Source organism: Dipodomys merriami, unplaced genomic scaffold (assembly GCF_024711535.1).
Source record: "Dipodomys merriami isolate MVZ:Mamm:240054 unplaced genomic scaffold, mDipMer1.0.p SCAF_644, whole genome shotgun sequence".
In the NCBI taxonomy this organism is placed as follows: Eukaryota; Metazoa; Chordata; class Mammalia; order Rodentia; family Heteromyidae; genus Dipodomys; species Dipodomys merriami.
Window position 1 is genome coordinate 575,225 of NW_027206229.1, and position 26,512 is coordinate 601,736.

Sequence of the window (26,512 nt, forward strand, 5' to 3'; positions counted from 1 at the left end):
GCGGCGGCGGCGGCAGAGCGGCGGCGGCAGCTCCTCAGAAGGGAGGGAGCGAGCGAAGGGCGCCTCGTGCCCCCCCCCCCCGCCTCCCACTCCTCCCTCCTTGCGTTCTCCCCACAGTCCCTCCTCCCCCTCGACTCCGGCCTCGGAGCGCGCACGCCCGCCGGCACGCGTACGACTGTATCTGGGCTGGTCGCTCGCGGCTCCCTCCAACCACCACCTTCGGCCGCCAGCCCGTAAGCGCTCTGCGGCGGCCTCCTTGTGCTGTCCCCTACTCGGTCCCGATCCCTGTCAGGTCGCTGTGGCGGAGGCCCTCACGCGTACCTTCGGCGGTGCGAGCCCAGGCCTCCTCCTCCTCCTCCTCCTCCGCCACCACCTCCTCCGCTTCTTGCCTCCCCCTCCCTTCCCCGCCCCCACGGCTACCAACCGCCGCCACGGCCGCCGCCGCCGCCGCCGCCGCCTCCTTCAGGCCCCCCCCCCACTCCGCCTCTCGCGCGTGCGTCTCCCACAATCCCCCCCGCGGGACGGTTCCATTCCTGTGGGCTGCAGGGGGCGGGGGAGAAAAGGACAGGCAAGGGCTGGTGGAGCTTTCCTTTACGGCGGGGAATTATACGAGTGGCGAGCTGAGAGTTACGGTTACCTACCTCCCTGGACTCGTCACCGCGTCGCTGAGACTTTGGGCCCCGCTCCACCTCCCGGCCGCGGTGAGCGGGTCGGGGGAGGCGTCGCGCCCCTCCGCTGGTCGGTGGTTGGAGGCCGCGGCGTCTGCGCGCTGACTAGCTTCCTGCCGTACGACCCGAGCTTTCTTCCCAGTTGCGAGACGGGCGCTTTGGAGCCGGCTGCGGGTGTGGAGCGCCAGTCACCTCGTCTAGCGTCTCACGGTGAGGGAGCTGCTCGGCACCAGGGCACGTGCCTAGGAGGGAACGGACAGGTTCTCCGAGCCTCCGGGAGGGAAGCAAGCGGGAGGTCAGTGGTGCCGGCGCCTTTCCTAGAGGGGCGGCGGGTTGCGGACCCGGGAGCCAAGGAAGAACCAGCTCTCGGATCTGCTTTTTTTCCCCCTTTTTGCTGTTGTTACCACACTTCAGGTGTTTGAAATTTAACACGATGACCTACCCACTGCGATGTTTTTGTGTCTTTTATTCACTTCTCAAAGATGGGACATTCTCCATTTCAATAGGCAGCGAGAGGATAAGGAAACCTTGTATTGCAAATTCGATTCTGGACTTGATCCTTCTAGGAAACTAGACAGGAAAAAAAAAAAAACACTCCAGTATGTCTTCAGGGTTGGTGTGTGAAATAGTGAGATAATATATGTAAAGTAGAATTCGCTTCTAGGCACGGGGAAAGTGCAGAGTATTATTATGTTAACGTTTGCAGTTGAGTTGATAAGGTTTGTGGGTGTCATTGGTAATTTGCACGTTGTAGCTTTCTAGATTGTTAATAGTGAAAAACAAGGCCTATCAGATTCTGTGGCTACTGAATTAATACTTGTTTCTCTAAACTGTCCTGACAGTTCACGATTTGATTGGCTAGACCTATGAAATAGTAAAATATAATACCGAGGTTCAGTCTACTTTTATTTTTCATCCAAAGAGCAAAGCAAAATAAATTAGGGGAACCATCTACCTGGGTTTCCCTTCCCTTTTATATCTGTGGTCTCTGAGGGCTTTAAGTGGTGATTCAAAAACCACTAGGACTGGAGAGACCTGAGTTCAGTTATATAGAAAGGGCGTTGGGGAAAGGTAGACTGGACACTACTGAACTAGACTGATTTCAAAGGCCCATTCAAGCTCTAAAATTTAAAGTGACTGTCTTAAATTTCCCCCTTACAATATATAGATTTGGCTTTTGCTTGTCTCATTCTTTGCAGTTAAAGAAAAATCAGCTTTTCTTACCACACTGTGTATTCACTTATCCCAAACAAGCCCCAAGTTATTCATAGAGCCCACCTAGGTTTACACTAATCTTTCTTTAATTGCTTCATCTATGCATATTGCCAACAGACAATCTTATTTGAGGACAGAGACTGTCTAACGTTTCTTTATATGCTTTCATAGTCTATTGCAAGGCAAATCATGAAAATATTAAATTGGATCTTAGATATTTAAAATAACAAAAAAAAACAAGAATTAACATTGGTGGAATACAAGAAAAACAGACGCCTGAGGCTCATATCTATAATCCTATAATTTCAGGGGACTGAGATCTGGAGTATCACAGTTGATGACCAGCCTGATAGTTTACTAGACTGTAAAATAACCAGTGAAAAGCAGTTCTGGAGATGTGGTTTGAGTGGTAGAACACCCATCAACCTAAAAAGCAGGAGGCACTGAGTTAAACATCAATATTGCTGAAAGTAACGTGTCTGTTTTGTCCTTAAAATAGTACTTTGAGATAATCTTACCCTTATTTTACAGTTGAGAAGCATGAGGCTCAAAAATTAAGTAACTTGGGCTGGGAAGGTGGCTCAGTGGTAGAGCGCTTGCCTTGCATGCTCGAGGCCCTGGGTTCGATTCCTCAGCACCACATAAGCAAAAAGAAAAAAGCCGGAAGTGGCGCTGTGGTAGAGCGCTAGCCTTGAGCTGAAGAGCTGAGGGACAGTGCCCAGGCCCAGAGTTCAGGCCCCACGACCGGACCCAAAATAAAAAAAATTAAGTAACTTGGTCTTAATACTTCAGTAACCTATCTCTTAAAAAACAACTTTTTAATCATATGTCATTGTCTTCATAGTAAAATTTCTTATCACCATAGTCTGCATATACTTCAAGGAAAAAATATATTGTTTTTAATTTTTTTTTTTTTTTTTGGTCAGTCCTGTAGACTGAATTCAGGGCATGGTCACTGTCCCTGAGCTTCTTTTGCTCAAGGCTAACACTCTAAAGCAAGGTGCCAGTGGCTCACGCCTATAATCCTAGCTACTCAGGAGGCTGAGATCTGAGGATTGCAGTTCAAAGACTGCCCAGGCAGGAAAGTCCATGAGACTCTTATCTTGAATTAACAACCAGAAAACCAGAAGTGACGCTGTGGCTCAAGTGGTAGACCACTTGCCTTGAGCTGAAGAGCTGAGGGACAGCACCCAGGCCCAGAGTTCAATCCCCGTGATGGGCCCAGAGTTCAAGCCCCGTGATGGATTAAAAATTACCACTTGAGCCATAACACCACTTCCGCATTTTATGTTTATGTGGTACTGAGGAATGGAACCCAAGGTTTCACGCATACTAGATAATTACCACTAAGCTACATTCCCAGGCTACTTTTTTTTTTTTTTTAACTAACTTTCATGATGATAAAACTCAGGGCCTATGCAGATTAGACAAGTACTCTATTACTGAGCTACATCACTACAACATTTTTAATGGTCATCACCAGTGAAAAAAAGTTACTTATGGTCTCTAGATTCCAGTTCAGTAACTATTTATGAATTGTTGGCTAGGTATAAGCAAATAGTTGTGTGTGTGTGTGTGTGTGTGTGTGTGTGTGTGTGTGTGTGTGTGTGTGTGTGTGTGTGTGTGTGTGTGTGTGTGTGTGTGTGTGTGTGTGTGTGTGTGTGTGTGTGTGTGTGTGCGCGTGTGTGCCCGCGTGTGCGTGCACGCGCATACACACATACCTCAGAGCCTACCAGAAACTAAAATATATTAATTGTTCAATAGAATGGTTTTATTGGATGACCAACCCTTGAATACTTTAAACCAATAAATATATGAACAAAATCATATTTTCCTTAATATGTACACATCTAATCTCTGAATTTGTGTGTATGCTGGGTTACATGACAAGGGAAACAAAAGGATGTAAATTGTGGTTGCTAATCTGCTGATCTTAAAATAATTTAATTGTGACTATAACTCTTCTGTCTCCAGACTCTGACATCTTTTAAGAATTTGTAATTGCAGCCAGGCCCGGTGGCTCACGCCTGTAATCCTAACTACTCAGGAGGCTGAGATCTGAGGATCACTGTTCAAAGCCAGCCTGGGCAGGAAAATCCGTGACTCTATCTCCAATAAACCACTAGAAAACCGCAAGTGGCTGGCGCTGTGGCTCAAGCAATAGAGTGCTTGCCTTGAGCTGAAGAGCGCAGGGACAGCGCTCAAGCCCAGAGTTTAAGCCCCTCAACCGACCAAAAAAAAAAATTTGTAATTGCAGTTTCCAATGATGTCATATGAGTAAAAACTCCCTTCTAGCTATTGCAGATTCAAAAAGTGAAAGGAATCAATTGAGCTAAGCAGCCTCCAAGATCAGGAAAAGGCAAGAAGAGACTCTCCAAGGAATAGAACCTTATTTTATTTTCAAGTTAACATACATTTATAATATCAAGGAGTTTCGTTGGGATATTTCCATACATGTTTGAAGTATTATTTTGAATTTCAAAACTTCATAAATGGGCGCTGGGAAGGTGGCTCAGTGGTAGAATGCTTTTTTTGCATGCCTGTCTCCCTGGGTTCCATTCCTCAGCACCATATAAACAGAAAAGGCTGGATTTGGCACTGTGGCTCAAGTGGTTGAGTGCTAGCTTGAGCTGAAGAGCTCAGGGACACAGCGTCCAGGCCCAGAGTTCAAGCCCCATGTCTGCAAAACAAAAACAAAACAAAAACTTCATAAATGCAGTTTTAATGTTTTATCTCACTAAGTTTGTGATAACTTGTTCTATCAGCAAAGGGAAGCTAATACGTAGGGGTAGCCAAATCATGGCTAACCTTCAAAGTAGCCTGCTTTGGATTGTAATTTTGTTCTTGATTTAAGTGAAGGTATGGATTACCTGAAAGTTTAAATAAAGTGACAATCAGCAGAATTGCCCAAATTTCTACTATTGCCTTATTATTCTGCTCTTGGCATCGGTCATTAACTTCAGACAGCTGGACTTTTAATACTGTTAAATTGCAGCATTGTTAGCTGAGCTGCACTCATAGTTCCCCATTAGACGATGTTAAATATCGATGCCTCCTTGCTGGGGCATTTTCTAAAAAGGAGTGTAAATAGGAAACATTCTTTGTTACTAACTTTAAAATTAACTTTGTTACTAACTTTAAAATTAATTTTACAGAATGTAGTCAAGATTGACTATATTTGACAAGTTATGGGTAAATGTAAAGCATAAGAGTATAAATAATTTGAATTTAGCAGAATAACTCTGAGATTTTTTTTGTTTGGATACTACGATTCTAAACTCTAGGTGATTACCTACAATCCAGAAATATATACTTGAGACTTTCTAGATTCAAAGTTTAGCATTTTTGGATGTGTTGGTGGTTTGGCTACATCCCCACATTGATCACCAGGGTTGATTCAGCTGATCCTGGGTAGTTAGGCAGTATCTCTTTCCTCCCTCACGCCTTCTTGTATTTCCCCCCAAAGATGAATGCTCTGGCAAAGACAATCTTTTCCAACAGAGGAAGACTATTCTTTTCCTCAAAGGTATAAGAGGAGCTGTGTCCTCCGCTAGAACCTCTTACCTGGTAGCTATGTAGCTATAATAAACTGTTAACCTATAAGCTGATTAATCCTTGTAACAGTCCTATATTTAGATACTACCATTATCTCCACATTATGATGAGGAAACAGACATAAAATTTAAGTAACTTGGTCAAGGTCATACAACTATTAAGAGGTAGAGCCAGTTTCAAATCTCAGGCAGCAACTATTCTGCCATAATTGCCTTTGTTTCCTTGTCTATAAATTGGCAGTAATGGCAGTACCTACATTATAGGATTGTTGTAAAAATAAAATGAATTAGTTCACATAAAACACACAGAACAGTGATGAATAAAGTGCTCAGTAAATGTTAACTATTGTTGTCATGGTTACTTGAGGGTTTTGGAGCCCTATGCTTTTCCCAGTGTTCTTAGAGAACTGGAAGAAAGGAGAGATCAAAACTGATGGTCTCTTCCTACCTTTACTAAGCACAGCCCTTTAAAATTTATGTTAAATGTTAGTATATAAATTGCTCATAGGGGCTGGGAAGGTGGCTCAATGTTAGAGTGCTTGCCTCGCATGCATAGGTCCTGGGTTCGATTTTTCAGCACCACATAAACAGAAAAGGCTGGAAGTGGGCACTCTGGCTAGAGTGGTAGAGCGCTAACCATGAGCTGAAGGGCTGAGGGACAGCGCCCAGTTCCAGAATTCAAGCCTCACAAACAAACAAACAAATAAATAAATTCCTTGTGGCTTGGTGGAAGTTTTATTGCCAAAAAAAAAGTATAAAAAAACACTTCTAGTTCCATGCTTCTGTTTTATAGGTAGAAAACTTGGTCTCAAGGGCTGGGGATGTGGCTTATAGGTAGAGTGCTTGCCTAGCATGCATGAAACCCTGGGTTCAATTCCTCAGTACCTATATACAGAAAAAGCCAGATATGGCACTGTGGTTCAAGTGGTAGAGTGCTAACCTTGAGCAAAAGCTCAGTTAGAGTGCCCAGACCCTGAGTTAAGCCCCAAGTCTGGCAAAAAAAAGAGAGAGAGAGAGAAAGAGAAAGAAAGAAACGGAATTTTGACAAGCTCATAATTGTCCTTTTTTTCCCTTTTTGGTGGTTAGATAAGAGTCTTATGGACTTACTCTGCTTGGGCTGGCTTTGAACTGTAATCCTTAGAACTCAGCTTCCAGTTATAGGTATGAGCAACTGGTATCTGGTGATTTTTTTTTTAAGAGGGTGAGGAGTGGTCCTGGGCCTTGAACTCAGGGCCTGGGCTCTGTGCTTGAGCCTCTCTGTGCTCAAGGCTAACGCTCTACCACTTGAGCCAGTGCCACTTCCAGCTTTTTCTGCTTATATAGTACTGAGAAATTGAACCAGGGCTTCATGCATGCTAGGCAAGCAGTCTACCCCAATTTTTGAGTTTTTAATAGTTTTTAAAATAATTCATATTCTACTACTATGGATATTCTTATATATTTCCAAGTGTACATGCATAAGTACATTTCTAGAATAATAACCAAGAAGTAGTGTATCAGGTTTGTAGGCTTGTACAGGTTCAACTTTACAGCAAGATATTTATCTAAAACTACTACCACAATGTATGAAAGTTTCTAGTGCTTCATGGCCTGATTAATATTTGCTATTTTTCATTTTTCCCAAGATGATGATTTTGAACAACACATCATCATACTTTTAATTTACATTTCCTTGATTTGTATTGAAGTTGACAATTTCTTTTGTTTATTTGCCAATTGTATTTCTTTCCTGCTAAATGCCTGTTCATGTCTTTTGCCATTTTACTTGTTTGTTGTTGTTTAATATTGGCGTTTGCACTTAGAGACCCATGCTTACGAGGCAAGCGTGATTCTGCTGAGCCATTCCTCCAGACCTGTTTTTCACTTCTTTTTTTTTTTGTATGTATGTTCATTTTTATTTTTTGTTTGTTTTGTCGATACAGGGGTTAGAACTCAGTCTCAGGATTGCACTGTTGATGCTGTATCATTTGAACCACACCTATAGCCTGGCTTTTCCTGATTATTTTGGAGATGGAGTCTCACAGACTTCTGCTTAAACTGCATCAAATTACAATTCTCTAGATCTCAGCCTCCTGAGTGTCTAGGATTATAGTCATAAGCCACCATCACCTTGCTTCACTGATTTTTTTTTCTGTTGGTTATGGGGCTTGAACTCTAGGCCTGGTTGCTGTCCCACAGCTCTTTAGCTCAAGGCTAGCTCTCTACCACTTGAACCACAGCACCACTTCCAGTTTTCTGGTGCCTTGTTGGAGATAAGAGTCTCATGGACTTTGCTGCCCGGGCTGGCTTTGAACTGCAATCCTCAGATTTCAGCCTCCTAAGTAGCTAGGATTATAGGCGTGAGCCACCAGTGCCCCGGTGCTTCACTGTTTTCAATCTTAGTTTATTTTTATTTTTTTGTGCCAGTATTGGGGCTCAACTTTCTTAGCTCATGGCTGGCTTCTACCACTTGACCATACCTCAAATCCTTAGAAGTATTTTTAGGATAGAGTCTTACTTCCTGTGTGGTTGTACATCTGAGCTCTCATCTGCCTACTTAAGGCTGTCTGTTGTCACTGAGATCACAGGTGCATGCCACCTCATGCAGCTTCCCTCCGCAGAGACTGTTTCATGTACTTTTCTACTAGGCTAGCCTGGAACTACAATTCTCTCAGCTATCAGTGAAGATGAGGTCTTGGAAACTTTCTCTGCCCTTGAATCAGAATCTTCCCATTACCTTAGTTTGCTAAGTAGCTAGATTTGTTTGTTTGTTTGCTTTTTGTTTTTTGATTTTGGTCAGTAAAGCCTGGGTGCTGTCCCTGAGCTCTTTCACTCAAGGCTAGCACTTTGAGCCACAGCTCCACTTCTGGTTTTCTGGCGGTTAATTGGGAATAAGAGTCTCATGGAATTTCCGTCCTGGGCTCACTTTGAACTGCAAACCTCAGATCTTAGCCTCCTGAATAACTAGGATTACAGGCATGAGCCACCAGTGCCAAGCCTAAGTAGCTGGATTACAGACATGAGACACCATCATCTAGCTGCTCATTTTTCTTTAGCCATTCATATGTGTTCTTTGTATATTCTAGATATTTGTCCATTGTTAGTTTTTATGTCATAAAATCTTTTCCCAGTTGTGGCTTACCTTTTCACTTTTTTTCTTTTAAAGAGCATAAGAACAATGCTGAAAGGAATAACCCGACTTATCTCCAAGGCCTGTAAGGTAAGTACTTAGCAGACAAAGCTTAACACTTTGCCAACTGCCATTAGGTAGACTTCTTTTTTTCAGGTGGTTTTATTATATCCAGAATCAAACTCTCTGGAGAATTTCGCCTACATAGTGCTTTTCCAAAGCGTACCCTCTAAAGAATACTTACAATTTCATTTTTCTACCCATATGCTTCACTCAGCTACCCTAAAAATTTTCAAGTAATCAATCTTAGTAGATTAGTTGTGCTTGAAGCCAAGGATAGTAGCACATGCCTGTGATTCCAGCACACAGGAGATTAAGGCAGGAAAATCTTCAGTTTGAGACCAGCCTGGACCATACAGCAAGACCCTGTGTTTAAAAAAAAAAAAAAAAAAAGGTTGAATTTGAGAATTTACCATATTATAGAATAATTATCATTTTCAAAAAAAGATAAATATGACTGCAGAATCTTTATTACTTTATAATATTGCCCTCATTCTTTTAATGATTATCACCCCTGAATGAAATATTTAAAAGAAACACCAGTTTTCAGTTTAGACATGTAGCATCTAAGAGTAAAATAAAATTATAGATGAAAAAGGCCAACTTACTGGGCTACTTCATTCTTATTTTTTTTCTTTTTTCTTTTTTTTTTTGCCAAATAGTTTTTCAGTACCTTCAGTATGTTCAGAATTCCAAGATAAATCATTTTACTAATATAGTTACTGTTTATTGAACATTTGAGTATGTGTTACATCTAGCACTAGCGCCTTATTTCTTTTAATTCTCATGACCAACTCATGCTAATAAGATGCAGAAACAGACTTTGAATAGCTAGTTAACTTAAGTATCGTAGATGCTGGCTCTGGCTGACTTAGAAACCTATGTCTTAACCACTATGCCTTATTGCATAGTATGTCCATGTTCTCCAGAACTTCACAGTCCAGTAGTGAGGCCATGAATAAATGGCTACTACCTTAAGAGACTATTGCAAGTGCCCAAGAGAATACCTAAACTGGATGAGTTGAGCTCCACGGAAATCCTTCCAAAGCTAAATCCTGAGGATGAGAACTGAGCCAGAAGGGCTTGTCACTTTCATTAGATCACGTGATTAGATTACATTTCCTAAGATATATGGTTCCTCCCTTTACCCCCCAAACCCTACCCTGTGATTTATGAAAAACCTATGTATATTAAGATAACCTGTTACTATTATATGAAATAGCAGCATAAATAAATAGAATAGATTCTGGCCTGAAGTGATATTACAAATCTAAAATATCTTCTTCCTAGTTCCAGACAAGAAGCATTTAAGGCCAGACTATATCAAAATGTTGGTGAAAAGAATTTTGTGGGTGTTTCCAGTTTGCTTCAGGGTGACCTTCTAGATTGGCTCACAAATGCAGAACTTTTCCAGAATTGCATTATATTCATTCTGGAACTGTGCAGAAGGAATTGTACATATGGTTGTTTTTCATAAAATGAGGCTAGCAGGGTGGTACCATTTATAGCACTCTAAGATTAAGGAATCCATTTTGCTAGCTTTTAATTTACTGCTAAAAAAAAAAAAACCAAAAAAAAAAAAAAAACCTAACTAAAAAGTCATTAACTGTGGAGATAGCACCACCTTGTGGGCCTTGAATATTTTCAGCTTTCCACTTTTTAAAGAGACTGTTTTCTCTCCAGTAGATAAAATTGAGTAGGATTAGTACCGAGATTATATTGTTAATTGCTATGCTGTGCTCCTGAACAGACTGTAAACAGAATTGTCTCCAAAGGAGGCAGAGCCCTGGTATGGAAGTATATTGGCTGAAATATATTCAAAGATAAGTGTTGTGACCAAACTTAGTGAATTGTAAATATTAGTTACATAAAATAACTATATGTTAATAACCCTTTTCCCAGTTACAGACATTTTGTACATCTTCAATGTTATAATAAGTATAAAAAGGCCTGAAAATTCTAAAACAGTTTCTTTTATAGTTGGACTCTGGACGTTTTTTGAACACAGGGACTCAGGCATCCCAAAGCACTGCTGTTCACCTAAATAACCAGATTCAAGTTGAGAGTCCCAGAGCAATTTCCCGCACCAGTGAAAGTGACCCGGTGAGTTTTTAAATGTGTATTTGGTGTTTTCCAGAGATTATAATTTGCAATTTGTGTCACTATCTCCATCTCTTCCTCTTCTTCTTTGAACTCAGGGCCTCACACTCTGGCTTAGCTTTTCCCCTCATGACTGGCACTCTTAAGCCACACCTCCACTTCTAGCTTTTTTGATGATTAATTGAAAATAAGAGAGATTTTAGATTTTGTCTGCCCAGGCTGGCTCCAAACCTCAATTCTCAGTTCTCAGCCTCCTGAGAATGATAGGTATGAACTATAAGTATCAGATGCTGTCTTCTTTTTGCATATCAGGAAAACTGAACTTTAAAGAAGCTGAATTGCATGTATAGTCATGTACATGGTGTGCCTCAGCTACCATTTTGAATCCCAGATCTTCCCTGTTCATCTGTGTGGTACCATAAAGTGCTAAGGTTGACACCACATCTCTTCTGATGTAATCCCTACGAGTGAGCTCATTAGTGCCAGAGATCTTGCTGAGACATAATAGGTGGAAAATAAAAACTTAAGTTCAGTTCCTCACAAAGTAAGCTTAATGTTCATTTTTGGCTTATTGTTGGCTGATAAACTTTTTCTTAAAGGATTGAGTGGTAAATATTTTAGATTTCTGAGCTCTAATAGTTTCTATCATAGTTTCTTTTTTTTTTTTTTTTGGGGGGAGTCCGGCCGTGGGGCCTGAACTCTGGGCCTGGGCGCTGTCCCTCAGCTCTTCAGCTCAAGGCTAGCGCTCTACCACTTGAGCCACAGCGCCACTTCCAGTTTTTCTTTTTGCTTATGTGGTGCTGAGGAATCAAACCCAGGGCCTCGAGCATGCAAGGCAAGCGCTCTACCACTGAGCCACCTTCCCAGCCCCTCTATCATAGTTTCTATCATCACTCTGCTGCAAACAAATAAGTGTGGTTATGTTCCGATAAAATTTTATTTACATGATTGATCAGGGCCATGTTTACAGCTCAGGGGTAGAGACTTCCCTGGTATATGCAAGCCCTTGGATTCATCCCCAGAACCACCAAACAAAAAAGAGTGAACACCACATGATCAGCTTATGAAGCCCTGGAGAATTCTTTGTTTAAATCAGACAACAGAGTAGATACAGAAGCTAGTTTTCCTAATAATCAAGATATAAGTTCTACCTTTGTAAATGGATTTTCTAGTGTCTGGAAAGGGAACTAACTTGATTTGTTATGAGAGAAGAAGCAAGAAGCTAAGATTCCAACAGTATTGAATGCTATATTTTCTAGTCTAGGTCTTTTTAGACTGGGGATTGGCTTCTTTTCTCCTTTTGTCTTGCTGCCTCTCATAAATGAAATTAGTTGTGTGGTCTGTGTTTTATTTAATGAGAAGGAAACCAGCAGTTTTTTTTCTCCCTGCCCCACCCTGTGAGTCTTGTCATCTTAATATGGCTGTGTGCAAATTTAAAAAGACATGTCACTGGGTGGGGCGGGGGAACCTACCATGGTTTCAGCAGGAGGTATTTAAAAACATCTCCAGCATCCACTATTTTCACAAACACAAAATGAAATAGAATAAATTAATAAAGTCACTGAAGTATCTTTTCACTCCCTCTGTAATTGTAGTCTCTTTATCTGCTCATTCCTTCCTCTGGGGTTTCTATGGAAACAGCAGTATGCAGACGATCTTCCCACGTGACTAGAGCATCACTGTACATAGCACAGAAAAATCCAGATGGCAAGAATTACCTCTGTTACTCCCACATGTAGGGTTTACTTGCTGAACAACTGGCTTTATCATTCAAGCAACCACCATTACAGAATGTATATTGGATTTAGGGATAATAGCCAGCATTTTCTAAGATTTTCTAAGATAAAATATGAAAGGTACTTTTCCAGCTTTGAGAGATGATTGTTTCCCTGGTATGATCTCGCAAACCCTATTTACTTTTCAGTCTTTAGCACTTTGTCTTTCCATTATACCTGTTTTCATATCTATCTTTTAGGCCAAGCATGGGGAACAGCATGAAGGTCAGTACTACAGCATCCCCCTCCAGGATCTGAAGACTATATTTCCACATGGCCTGCCTCCTCGCTATGTAATGCAGGTACTCAGAATGGCACAGGAAAGAACCAATAAAATTTGAAATTTGAATCTGAAAAAAAAATTAGCTAATCACTACTCTTTGTGGATTATCTAGTTAAGCTGTTTATCTTCTGTTAACCTCCTAAATCCTTTTTAAAAACCTAGGAAATATTATAAATAGATATTTTCCCCTATATTATCTCACATGTTTTTAGAAGCTTTGGCATTCAAATAATTGTTTTAAGCCAAGTGCTGGTGGCTCATACCTGTAATCCTAGCTACTCAGGAGGTAGAGAGCTGAGGATCACAGTTCAAAACCAGCCTGGGCAGAGAAGTTTGTGATACTCTTACCTCCAGGTAACCACTAGAAAACTGGAAGTAAAGCTATGGCTCAAAGTGGTAGAGCACTAGCCTTGAGCAAACGAGATCAGATCAGGGACAGCATCCAGGTTCTGAGTTCAAGTCCCACAACCAACAACAACAACAAAAATTAAGTGAATTTAATATTTGCTTATCAAGTATCTTAAGAATAATTAATGTGCTGCCCATAAGACCGTAATACATTCCTGAGCTAAATAAAATCTAGCTTGAGTAGCTGCATCACTGTTGATCTTCATTTTCATGGATTTTTCAGAAACTTGTTTGTTGGTTGGCCATAACTTCATACTGAGCAGTGTAATCTTGGATTACTTTATACCCATTGAAAGAAATTATGACTACTAGCAAGCATAGTTTGTTGACAAAGTTGTTTTTCTGACTAGCATCCCCATGAATTGTTTTTAAAAATTGTTTTGATTGAAATATCAAACTTTCCAATGTAACTAATCTTTAGATTAGGAACCAGAGAAAGTCATGTCCTCAATGTGCTTTATTTTAGGGAAGTAGATGAATAATAAGGATGATAGCAGTAGGAATTCTAGAAAGCCTTACGATAAAATTTTTGTTATGCTTGGACATAGAAAAGAAATTCTCTGTAATAAACCCTTAAACTGCATAACATTCACAGTTCAGTCTTTAGCTTCAGGATTATTGGGGCCTCATTTTAACCATATCAAGTAGCTTTCAGACTTACTCATTGTGTCAGTCTTTTGTCACTGACAAAATGCCTGAGAAAAAAACAATTTTAAAGAGAAAGCATTTATTTTGGCTCATGATTTTTCTGAGCTCTGGTGGCAGAGAGCATCATGGCATAAGAGCATCCAGAATAAATGGCTCACTCCACTGCAGTCAGAAAGCCCAAGGTGAGCCAAGGACAAAGGTAAACCTTTTCAGTGATCTACTTTCTTCAACTAGGCCCCTCCTCCAGTTTTCCCTATCTCCCAGTAAAGTCAATCAGACCATGGCCCCATCATTGTATTGAACAGGTCAGAGCCTTTATTTTCCAATCACTTCCCAAAAGCCATACCTCTGAACATTGTATTGAAGAGCTTTTAACACAAGAGTTTTGGAAGAACATTTCTTATACAAACCATAACATTCATGCATTCTTTCCATAAAGATTTCACTTTCCAGCCAGGTGCTGGTGATTCACACATGTAATCTTACCTACTCAGGAGGCTGAGACCTGAGAATTGCTGTTCAAAGCCAGCCCCAGAAGGAAAGTCCCCTAAGACTTTTTTTTTTTTTTTGGGGGGGGTCCGGTTGTGGGGCCTGAACTCTGGGCCTGGGCGCTGTCCCTCAGCTCTTCAGCTCAAGGCTAGTGCTCTACCACTTGAGCCACAGTGCCACTTCTGGCTTTTTTATTTTTGCTTATGTGGTGCTGAGGAATCGAACCCAGGGCCTCATGCATGCAAGGCAAGTGCTCTACCACTGAGCCACCTTCCTAGCCCTCCCCTAAGACTTTTTATCTCCAGTTAACCAGCAGAAATCTGGAAGTGGAAATGTGGCTCAAGTGGTGGAGCTCCAGCCTTGAGTGAAATAGCTAAGCAGCAATTCAAGGCCCTGAGTTCATCCTTCAATACTAGTACATGTGCATACATACACACACAAGAAAAAGAAATAAGGGCTGGGAAGGTGGCTCAGTGGTAGAGCGCTTGCCTTGCATGCCTGAGGCCCTGGGTTCCATTCCTCAGCACCACATAAGCAAAAAGAAAAAGCTGGAAGTGGCGCTGTGGCTCAAGTGGTAGAACGCTAGCCTTGAGCTGAAGAGCTGAGGGACAGCGCCCAGGCCCAGAAGTTCAGGCCCCACGACCGGACCCAAAAAGAAAAAAAAGAAAAAGAAATAAAAGATTGCTTTTTCCATTGAGTTGGGATGTCAATCCAATTTGATGGAAGTTGCTGGTATTTCTGGTTGTTAGTTTTGTTTTGTTTTATTTTGGTTGTTAGGGGGGAAGGGGGTTCCTGTCTTGGGGCTTGAACTCAGGGCCTGGACTGTCCCTGAGCTTCTTTTGCTCAAGGCTAGCACTCTACCACTTGAGCTACAGCACCACTTCTGGCCTTTTCCGTTTACATGGTACTGAGGAATAGAACCCAGGGCTTCATGCTTGCTAGGCAAGCACGCTAACACTAAGCCACATTCCCAGCCCTTTTGTTTTTTCTTTTTTTTTTTTTTATTTAATTACATGGGCAAGATAATGAGTACATTTCTTATCAAGCATTGTTGCCTCTTCCTTTGTTTCCCCTTCCCATTTCCCACCCACCCTCCCCCCCTTGTTTTGTTTTGTTTTGTTTTTTAAACAAAGGGTTGGTAGTTGTGTTCAAGTGGTAGAGTGCCTCTCTAGCAAACAGGAGGTCCTGAGTTCAATCCTGTGTATGCTAAATAAATACACTAACACTGACATTGAGGATAGCTCAGTGGTAGAGCACTTGCCTAGCATGTGCTTGGTCCACAGCACAACAGCAACAAACAACAAAATGGGTAGTAGTATTTTAAACCTTATCTGATGTACTTGCAAATAATATTTGTTGGGTATTTATTTTTATTAGTAGACATATGTACTTTACTTGAAAATCAATTAATAATTAATAAATAATATACTTTCCACCAAAGTATTCTGATAGCAAAAGGAGAGTAGTTTTTTTTGTTTTTGTTTTTTTTTGTCGGTCATGGGGCTTGAACTCTGGGCCTGGGCGCTGTCCCTCAGCTCTTCAGCTCAAGGCGAGCGCTCTACCACTTGATCTACAGCGCCACTTCCAGTTTTCTGGTGGTTTATTGGAGATAGGAGTCTCACGGTCTTTCCTGCCCGGGCTGGCTTTGAACCTTGATCCTCAGATCTCAGCCTCCTGAGTAGCTAGGATTACAGGTGTGAGCCACCAGCGCCCGGCAAGGAGAGTAGTTTATGTGTTAACAAATATATAAACTCTAGTATGTCATTACCAGAGTAATATAAGCTAGGGCTGGAGCAATAACTTCATGGGCATGGAGAGCTGATAACATCTGTTTTTAAGCTGCTGTACATATAATTCTAGGAAAAGCCATAGTAATAGGGATTAAGTACAAATAAGTTTTATTTCTTTTTCATTTGTTTTGCTATTTACTTCTTTTTAATGATTATTGTTGTTATTAAATAAGTTTTAAAGAAGTAATGTAATTGAAAGCTTACTGTATATTAAACACTTCATTAAACATTTTAAATGCTTTTAACATTTCCATTGACTATACGTAGTATGCATAGTTAGGTTAGAGAGATATATAAATTGTTTACAGACCCCAATTAACTGGCATATGATTTATACTTTATTAACAAGAATAATCAAAAGCATGTTTATGGTGATGGAATAATGTGGTTCAGCTTTTAGCTGAATTTTTTTTTTTTTTTCGATTGTGGGGCCTGAACTCTGGGCCTGAACACTGTCTCTCAGCTCTTCAGCTCAAGGCTAGCGCTCTACCACTTGAGCCACAGCACAACTTCTGGCTTTTTCTGCTTATGTGATGCTGAGGAGTTGAACCCAGGGCCTCGTGCATGCAAGGCAAGCACTCTACCACTGAGCCAGCCACCTTCCCTGCCCCTTTTTAACTGAATTATATGGACTGATTTTTAAATTCTATACCAACCCAACCTCTTCTAATTGAATAGACATATAATTTAGTGCTTTTGATTACTGTATTAGACTATATTACACTCTGTGTAAATGAGTAGAAATTTGGTTAGAAGTTCTACAATCCCAGCTGTCTGTGTTTTCTTAGGTGAAGACATTTGGTGAGGCTTGCTTCATGGTAAGGAAACCAGCCCTAGAACTTCTGCATTATCTGAAAAACACCAATTTTGCTCACCCAGCTGTACGCTATCTTCTGTGTATCCTTTCCTGCCTGCCTGGTGCCTCTTGAGCCAATGCTTTCACCCCTCAGATAAGGAAAAGAAGAAATGTCATTGACAGTAAATGTGTTCATTCTGGTGTTATTTCTTTAACAACTACTTTAGATGGGGAAAAAGGAACAGGAAAAACACTCAGTCTTTGCCATGTTACTCATTTCTGTGCAAAACACGACTGGCTTATATTGCATATTCCAGATGGTAAGAATTAGCTGTCTTTTTTTCCATTCCTAATTCACTTATTTCAGCAGCACTGTAACTATTTGTTTTGCTTTGTCTATAACAATAGAATTGAAGACAATCATGTTGAGCAAGATAAGCCAAGGCCAAAAAGTCAAACAAATATCAAATACTTTTACATCTGAAAGCTAGATCTAAAGGATGTGTGTGTGTATGTGTGTGTGTATGATTTTGCATTTTTTAGCTCATCTTTGGATAAAAAATTGCCGGGAACTTCTACAGTCTACCTTCAACAAACAGCGCTTTGATCAACCTTTAGAGGCTTCAACCTGGTTGAAGAATTTCAAAACTACAAATGAACGCTTCCTAAGCCAGGTAACTGGACTCCTGATTAGTCTTTATATAGATCCTGTCTTCTTTGTGTCCTGAATAGTTAGTAAACTGGAAAATTGCTATTATAGTTTGGAGTGGACACACCATACGTTTGCTCATAGTAGGCTCACAGTTGAAACTCATTTGTCCATGTGAAATAAAGAAGTACCACTAAGCTGTTCATATTTAGTAGATAGCAAAGTAAAATCTAGATTTGCTGACACTTCCACCACAGCCATAAGTGTCTAGAACAAGTTTTCCAGCTACAAGATTTTCTCCACATAAGATCTTTTTGGAGGGGCTGGGAAGGTAGCTCAGTGGTAGAGCACTTGCCTTGCATGCCTGAGGCCCTGGGTTCAATTCCTCAGAACCCCATAAGCAAAAAGAAAAAAGCTGGAAGTGGCGTTGTGGCTCAAGTGGTAGAGTGTTAGCCTTGAGCTGAAGAGCTGAGGGACAATGCCCAGGCCCAGAGTTCAGGCCCCACGACCAGACCCCACCCCCCCAACAAAAAAAAACCTTTTTGGAGAACCAGAAAGTAATTGTTCCTAACTCCAGTTTCTTAAATATGATCTCTAGATGAGGGCTTTTCAATTCCAAGTTTAAAGACTTGCCAGGCACAAGTGGCTCACGCCTGTAATCCTTGCTACTCAGGAGGCTGAGATCAGGATCTAATTCAAAGCTCAGACAGAAAAGTACTTGAGACTCTTATCTCTAATTAATCCCCAGAAAATAGGAAGTAGAGCTGTGTCTCAAAGTGGCAGAGCATTAGCCTTAAGCTAAAAAGCACAGGACAGGGCTGGGAAGGTGGCTCAGTGGTAAAGTGCTTGCCTTGCATGCATGAGGCCCTGAGTTTGATTCCTCAGCACCACATAAGCAAAAACAAAAAAGCCGGAAGTGGCACTGTGGCTCAATTGGTAGAGCGCTAGCCTTGAGCTGAAGAGCTGAGGGACAGAGCCCAGACCCAGAGTTCAGGCCCCACGACTGGACCCAAAAAAAAAAAAAAGCACAGGACAGCACCCAAGGCCCTGAGTTCAAACCTCATGACCAAAAACAAACAAAAAACAACTTATCTAGGAGTTTATTAAAATGCAGGTGCCAGGGCTGGGGGTGTATACCTCATTAATAGATCACTTACCTAGCATACAGAAAGCTCTGAGATTCATCCATGTATATGAATTAAAAATCATTCACTTTTGGTGGTGGAGGTGGTGGTGGTGGTCATGGTGGTCATGGAACTTGAACTCAGGGCCTGGGTGCTATCCCTGAGCTGGATTTTGCTCAAGGCTGGCATTGTATCCCTTTGAGCCACAGTTCCACCACTGGTGTTTTGTGGTTAATTGGAGATGAGAGTCTCATAGACTTTTCTGTCCAGGCTGGCTTTGAACCTGAGTCCTCAGATCTCAGCCTCCTGTGTAGGTACAGTCGGAGGTATGAGCCAGCATCACTGGCAGCATTCACTTTTTTTGTTTGTTTTTAGTCAGTCGTGGGGCTTGAACTCTGGGCCTGAGCTCTGTCCCTCAGCTCTTCAACTCAAGGCTAGCGCTCTACCACTTAAACTACAGTATCACTTTCGGTTTTCTGGTGGTTTATTGGAGATAAGAGTTTCACAGACTTTCCTGCCTGGGCTGGCTTTGAACCGCCATCCTCAGATCTCAGCCTCCTGAGTAGCTAGGATTACTGGCATGAACCACCGGCGCCATTCAATTCTATATTACTGTCTCTTACAAGACCTGAGAAATAAAGCTGACTTCTGTTAATTAAACTTAACCTCCTACTTTGTCAACTATAGATGGATTCAGATTTAGGCAAAGTAGCTTTTGTCTTGTTTTGATTTTGAATTGTTTGCTTTTTTAGATAAAAGTTCAAGAGAAGTATGTCTGGAATAAAAGAGAGAGCACTGAGAAAGGCAGTCCTCTGAGAGACATTGTTGAGCAGGTACAGGAGGGAATACTAAATGTATATTATGTCTTAACCCGAGAAGGTCTCTCATAACACTCTTAAACCACTATCTGTCCCACCAGGGTATAACACGAGTGAGAAATGCTACCGATGCTGTTGGGATTGTGATGAAGGAGCTAAAGAGGCAAAGCTCTTCAGGGATGTTTCACCTTCTCCTAGCAGTAGACGGAATCAATGCTCTGTGGGGAAGGACCACACTGAAAAGAGAAGATAAAAGCCCAGTAGGAAGATTGCCTGTCTCTATTCTATTTTTTGTGACTTATGGTTCCTTCATATACAAAGTCTGAGACTTAGCCACGTCAGCTATGCAATGTTTATTTTCTTGTCCCAAGAGCATTTAAATTAACATACATAGTGAACAGCTAGCAATTTAACTCTGTGTTAGAGCCCTTATATAGCATGCATACAGCCCCACTGCCTCAAACAAGCAAAAGATATACAATGAAAAAAACACGAGATGGCTGGGTACCAGTGACTTATGCATACCTGTAATCCTAGCTACTCAGGAGGCTGAGAACTGAGGATTGGGGTTCAAAGCCAGCCCAGGCAAGGAAGTTTGTGAGATTATTCCTCCAATTAACCACCAGAAAATTAGAAGTGGTGCTGTGGCTCAAAGTGCACTAGCCTTGAGTGAAAGAGTGCAGGGATAGCATACTGGCCCTCATTTCAAGCCCCACGACCAACAACAAAAAAAAACAACATGAGAAGAAAAAAGTCATGCCACAATGCATTAAAAACTAAGGGTGTATTTTGGAAAAGTCAGAACAAGAGCAGCTCTGCTTGCTTGCTTGCTTAATTTTTTTTCTTTCTGTTGCCTTTTGGAAATAAGACTATGTGGTCTGAGTAGAGATCAGACACATCAAGGAAAGGAATGTGTTCGGAGCAGTCAACAAATACTTTCTCTCTTTCTAAAATCAGTGTTATGTCTTGAATCTAAAATTGCACAAACTAGGCAAGTGTTCACCATACTTTGGTGTTTCAAGATTGGGTCTCACTATATAGCCTAGGCTTTTCTAACTGTTGGTCCTTTGTCTTAGGCAAGCATCCAGGAAGGCTAATAATGATCTCTTTCTCTTGCTGATAACATGCAGATTGCCCCAGAGGAACTAGCACTTGTTCATAACCTAAGGAAAATGGTGAGAAATGATTGGGTAAGTGCACATGGTGTCTAATGCATTTTCAAAAGAAATCCATCTGACCCAGGCACCGATGGCTCACGCCTGTAATCCTAACTACTCAGGAGGCTGAGATCTGAGGATCTCAGATCTCTTTCCTGCCAGCCTGAGCAGGAAAGTCCTTGAGTCTTATCTCCAGTAAATCACTAGAAAACCGGAAGTAGCCCTGTGGCTCTAGAGGTAGAGCTCTCCTTGAGCTGAAGAGCTGAAGAGCGCAGGGACAGTGCCCACGCCCAGAGTTCAAGCCCCATGACTGACCAAAAAAAAAAAGAGTTTGAAATCCAAAAGTATATGATGCTATATTTAAGATCTTGCAGCAGTTTATTGTCAAGAGCTAAATCTAGACATGACTAACTTAACATGTCATTAATTGTACAAGACCGACCATCCTGTTGTCACAGTGGACATTAAACTAAAAATCTGTAGATGATTATGTGGCATTTTTATTCTTTTGTCAACTTTAAAATTCAGTTTGGTTTCTTTTCTTTCAGAATGGAGGTGCCATTGTGTTGACATTGAGCCAGACTGGGTCTCTCTTTAAGCCCAGGAAAGCCTATATGCCTCATGAGCTGCTGGAAAAGGTTAAATCATTTAAAATAATAATAATAATAACAAAAATAAAACCCTTTGTTTCCCCGTGACAGTTTGTCAAAAAAGATATTTCTTTTTTAACCTATTTTATCATAATTTCTAACTTAGAGAATAAATGGTTTCAGTGTGAGAAAGGTTAGTTTCTAGAGAAAATTGTATTCATGCCCTTTACCCACTCCTAAAATGTTAACTTTATCCTCCTCTCTCTCTCTTTTTTTTTCTTGTCAATCCTGGGGCCTAAACTCTGGGCCTGGGCGCTGTTCCTCAGCTCTTCAACTCAAGGCTAGCGCTCTACCACTTAAGCCACAGCACCACTTCTGGCTTTTTTCTGCTTTTGTGGTGCTAAGGAATCAAACCCAGCGCCTCATGCATGCAAGGCAAGCACTCTACCACTGAGCCATCTTCCCAGCCCTCCTCTCCTGTTTTTTTTTTAATCATTGTAGTAACAGACATCAAGCATCTTTATCTCTAAATGATGTCTCTTTCCTTAAAAAAAAAAAAAAATCACATTTTGATATGCAATCATAGCACATTTGCCAAATCAGAAAATTGGAACTGGTATGAAACTTTTATTTTAGTCTATAATACTTACTCTGATTTTGCCAGTTATCCTAATATCCCAGTATAGAAAAAGAAAATCCTGGATAATGTCTTGCATTCAGTTATTGTGCCTCTTTGGTCTCCTTTTATCTTTAACAGTTCCTCAGTTTAGTCTTTTATAATCTTAATTTTTTTGGTAGTTTTTATTGTTGTTCTTATTGTTTTGGGTGGTACTGGAGCATGAAATCAGGGCCTTAAACTTACTAGGCAGGTACAGGCTACCACTTGGGCCATGCCCCTAGCTTTTTTTTACTTTATTTGCTTTATGAGTAGGTCTCAACGTTTATGCCAGGACCAGCCTAGATTGTGATCTTCCTATTAATGCTTCCTACATAGATAGGATGATAGAATGGAATCAGCTAACATGACAAATTTGTAGGAGGGTTCTTCCGAGGGGAGGGGGTCAGTAATGAGGCCTGAATTCTGGGCCTGGGCACTGTCCCTCAGCTCTTTAGCTCAAGGCTAGTGCTCCACCACTTGAGCCACATTGCTACTTTGGCTTTTTCTGCTTATGTGGTGCTGAGGAATCGAACCCAGGGCCTCATGAATGCAAGGCAAGCACTCTACCACTGAGCCACCTTCCCAGCCTGACAAATTTGTTTTATATTATTATTATAACTTGTGAGTTTTAAAACTAGGATTAGGCTGGGCTAATGCCTGTAATCCTAGCTACTCAGGAGGTTGAGATCTGAGGATCATGGTTCAAAGACAGCCTGGACAAGAAAGTCCATGAGAATATTATCTTCAGTTAACCACCAGAAAACCAGAAGTGACACATTGGGTCACTTCACTTTGGTCAAAGTAGTAGAGCAAAACAGTTCAGGGACAGCACCCAAATCCTGAGTTCAAGCCTCATCACCAAAAAAAAAAAAAGGATTAGTTTTTCCTTTTTATTACAGATTTAAGGTGTTACAGTATTTTTAATTGCCTTAGTTCTTCCTTGGACTCAAAACATAAATTTAATTTAAAATGCAGAAAGTCTTTTAGCTTCAATATCTCAAAGATTGCAGATGATTTCTTCCTTTTTTTTTTTTTTTTTTTGGTCAGTCATAGGGCTTGAACTCTGCCTAGGTGCTGTCCCTGAGCATTTCAGCTCAAGGCAAGCACTCTACCACTTGAGCCACAGCTTCACTTGCAGTTTTCTGATGGTTAATTGGAGATCAGAGTCTCACAGACTACTCAGGAAGCTTAGATCTGAGTATCATGGTTCAAAGCCAGCCTGGGCAGGAAAGTCCATGAGACCTTGATCTCCAATAAACCACCAGAAAACCACAAGTAGTGCTATGGCTCAAGTAGTAGAGCGCTTACCTTGAGCTGAAGAGCTGAGGGGCAGTGCCGAGGTCCAGAGTTCAAGCCCCACGACTGACAAAAAAATCATCATCATCATCTTTTAATAGTAAATACTGATTACCTTGTTTGTTTGGGAAAAATAATTGCATACTGTGTTTTAAGGGAAAGAAACAGCTGATAGTTTAAATGTCTCATTAAATTTTTCTCTATGGGTCAGGAGCCAGTGGCTCATGCCTGTAATCGTAGTTACTCAGAAAGCTGAGATCTGAGGATCATGGTTCAAAGCCAGCCTGGGCAGGAAAGTCCATGAGACTCTTATCTCCAATTAACCACCAGAAAACTGGAAGTGGCACTGTGGCTCAAGGGGTAGAGCGCTCACCTTGAGCTGAAGAGCTGAGGGACAGCATCCAGGCCTAAGTTCAAGCCCCACGACTGACCAAAAAAAAAAAAATTTTCTCTCTGCTGATTTGTCACTTAACTAATATTGTATGTTTATCCTTTTTCTTCTCTAGGAAGGATTTGATGCACTGGATCCCTTTCTTCCCATCCTAGTTTCTAACTATAACCCAAAGGAATTTGAAAGTTCTATTCAGTATTATTTAGAGAATAAATGGCTTCAACATGAGAAAGGTTAGTTGCTGACCTACTGTCAGAGCTTTGTGCTCACAATAGTATCTCACTGAATCAGATTGCAATATTTAATTTTATATTTCTCTGACCCAATTTATATAGCATCAAACAAAGCAGAAAAGGACTTTTTTTAAATCGTGGTGCCTATCCTGGGGCTTGAACTCATGGCATGGGCACTGTCCCTGATCTTTTGTGCTCAAGGCTATTACTTGAATCACAGCTCTGATTCTGGCTTTTTAGTGGCTAATTGGAGATAAGAGTTTCCTGGACTTTCCTGCCTGGGGTGGCTTCAAACCACAATCCTCAATTTCAGCCTCCTGAATAGCTATGATTATAAGTGTGAGCCATCAGCACCAGCTTAGAAAAGGATTCTTTTATCTCATAGTTTCAGAGGATTCAGACCATGGTCATCTGGTCATCTTTGTGTTACTTTTTTTTTTTTTTTTTGGGGGGGGGGTCCATTCGTGGGGCCTGAACTCTGGGCCTGGGCGCTGTCCCTCAGCTCTTCAGCTCAAGGCTAGCGTTGTACCACTTGAGCCATAGTACTACTTCCGGCTTTTTTTCTTTTTTGTTAATGTGGTGCTGAGGAATCGAACCCAAGGCCTCATGCATGCAAGGTAAGCACTCTACCACTGAGCCACCTTCCCAGCCCCTCATCTTTGTGAGGGGCTGTGAGGTATATGTAGTACATCATGGCAGAAGAAACAGTGTGTGACAGTCTGTTTACCTAATGGCAAATAAGAAACAGAAAAAGAGATAGAGACATTGTACATCTTCCCCCGCAGAACATGTGCCCAATGACCTAGCTACCTACCATCTACTCAAGTTTCCAGAACCTCCTAAACTTTTAAGCTCTACTAGCTTGGGACTGGGTATTCAGCACAGTAGCCTTCTCTTTATTTTTCTTCAGTAGAGGCCTGTCATTTCTATTTCATTTTTTTCCCCTTTATCTTGACTTTTTTCTGGCTAGTAAGATGATACTTGCAGAAAGGTGGTTAGGAGGTGGCTACACTTTAAGAAGAAATTGTATAGCTATTAGGATGCTGAGATCTAAAGATTGAAGTTCAAAGCCAGCCCTGGCAGGAAAGTCTATGAGAAGCTTATCCTCTAGTTAACCACCACTGCTGTGGCTTAAGTGCTAGCCTAGAGCAAAAAAAGCTCAGGGATAGTACCTATCCCCCCTCCCCCCCCAAATAAAAAAGCCTAAATTCTTACCTTGTCCACAATAAAACGTTCATGCTAAAGAAGGAATCAAAGGCAATCCAACCTGTGGGCAATGTTTCTAGATGTTTGGGTTTCTACTATACTCTTACTATTACATTTATTCATACAACAAATTTCAGTTGAGAAATTCTTATGCTGAGACTCCCATAGAACAATTCATTCTTCTAGAGAGGCTACCCCAGCACTATGCCAAATCTTTGCCTAACTTGTATATGTGATGAAATTTGTTGTTGTTGTTGTTGGTCGTGGGGCTTGAACTCTGGGCCTGAGCACTGTCCCTCAGCTCTTCAGCTCAAGGTGAGCGCTCTACTACTTGAGCTACAGCGCCACTTTTGGTTTTCTGGTCGTTTATTGGAAATGAGTTTCATGGACTTTCCTGCCCAGGCTGGCTTTGAACTGAGATCCTCAGGTCTCAGCCTCCTGAGTAGCTAGGATTACAGGCATGAGCCACCGTCTCCCAGCGTGATGAAATTTTTAACTCATGATACCAGACTTGATCCATTTAGACTGAAAGCATTCTAGCTATTCGTTTATGCTTGCCTCACATCTGAATATTCTAGAGGCTATAGAGAAAAAGGTTCTATCACTAGAAAATAGTTACTAATAACTCTCTAGTTACTAGTACAAAGCCCTGGGTTTAATCTCAAGCACACTCCCCAGTGTATAAAGTAAATAGTAATTGGAGGCCAGGCACTGGTGGCTTATGCCTATAATCCTAGCTTCTCAGGAGGCTGAGACATAAGGATTCCAATTGGTTCAAAGCCAGCCCAGCCAGGAAAGTCCATGAGACTCCTGTCTCCAGTTAACCACCAGAAAACTGGAAGTGGCTCTGTGGCTCAAGTGGTAGAGCGCTAGTCTTGAGCTGAAGAGCTGAGGGACAGTACCCAGGCCCAGAATGCAATCCCCACGACCAACAACAACAAAAAAAAAGGTAATTGGAATATGTTAGAGAGGGAAGAGTAAAACTAGCTACAGGTTGGGAAAAACAAAAAAGCTGTTGGAGAACTTACATGAGAATATAATCTAGAGAAGCTAGCCTCTGACTTCAGAAATTCCTGGAGAATATATTGCATCAGGGAGAATTGTCATTTGTCTATGTTTGACTCTATTTTAGCTACTACAGAAGAAGGGAAGAAGGAGCTGCTGTTTCTAAGTAATGCCAATCCTGGACAGCTGGAACGGCTCTGTGCCTATCTCTAAACCATGGGCTCAACAAGCATGGAAAACAATGGACTTCTCTTTCAAGCTGGACCCAGTCATGTGGGGAAGTTCCCCTGTACCCATCTTCTGTAATTGCAGAATTATACAGGGTTGCAGTTGGCTTTGGGACTTTGGGGATCTGAAAGAGGTTCCTTGTGAAGTGACTTATACAATAGAATATCCTCTTGTTCCTAGACTATTATTAGTTTTTTGATACTGTTTCCATATCTAAGATAATCATGAATCTTTTCCTTAAAAAATAAAGAACCTTCCTTAA

At 41.3% G+C, this 26,512-nt stretch overlaps 2 protein-coding genes across 4 annotated transcripts in view; one reads left to right on the top strand and one right to left on the bottom strand.

Annotated features, from left to right (window-relative positions):
• The window catches only part of LOC138815514 (histone-lysine N-methyltransferase ASH1L), a 143,033-nt gene extending 142,688 nt beyond the window's left edge, over positions 1-345 (bottom strand). Inside the window, exon 1 of the mRNA XM_070004973.1 lies at positions 322-345. The gene's annotated coding sequence lies outside the window, so the exon portion shown is untranslated. The remainder of the gene's footprint in view (positions 1-321) is intronic.
• On the top strand, positions 136-26,512 carry LOC138815515 (small ribosomal subunit protein mS29). Of its 3 annotated transcripts, XM_070004976.1 has the most exons (14): positions 216-233; positions 811-878; positions 8,583-8,636; positions 10,587-10,709; positions 12,682-12,783; positions 16,888-16,996; positions 17,123-17,215; positions 17,439-17,569; positions 19,421-19,501; positions 19,588-19,746; positions 20,617-20,676; positions 21,192-21,281; positions 23,694-23,811; positions 26,150-26,512. In XM_070004976.1, exons 3-14 carry the CDS (start codon positions 8,595-8,597, stop codon positions 26,233-26,235), a joined length of 1,194 nt encoding a protein of 397 aa, XP_069861077.1. In that variant the 5' UTR covers positions 216-233; positions 811-878; positions 8,583-8,594; the 3' UTR covers positions 26,236-26,512. The 3 variants fall into 3 exon arrangements, with proteins under 3 accessions (XP_069861078.1, XP_069861077.1, XP_069861076.1); XM_070004977.1 differs by lacking the exon at positions 811-878 and having other exon boundaries at positions 136-233; XM_070004975.1 differs by lacking the exon at positions 216-233 and having other exon boundaries at positions 557-878.

Excerpts from the sequence above, each read along its gene's own strand:
- LOC138815515 (XM_070004977.1), top strand. The coding sequence starts at position 8,595 with ATGCTGAAAGGAATAACCCGACTTATCTCCAAGGCCTGTAAG. Across the intron at positions 8,637-10,586 it reads TTATCTCCAAGGCCTGTAAG|TTGGACTCTGGACGTTTTTT; the intron begins GTAAGTACTTAG and ends TTTCTTTTATAG. Across the intron at positions 10,710-12,681 it reads GCACCAGTGAAAGTGACCCG|GCCAAGCATGGGGAACAGCA; the intron begins GTGAGTTTTTAA and ends TCTATCTTTTAG.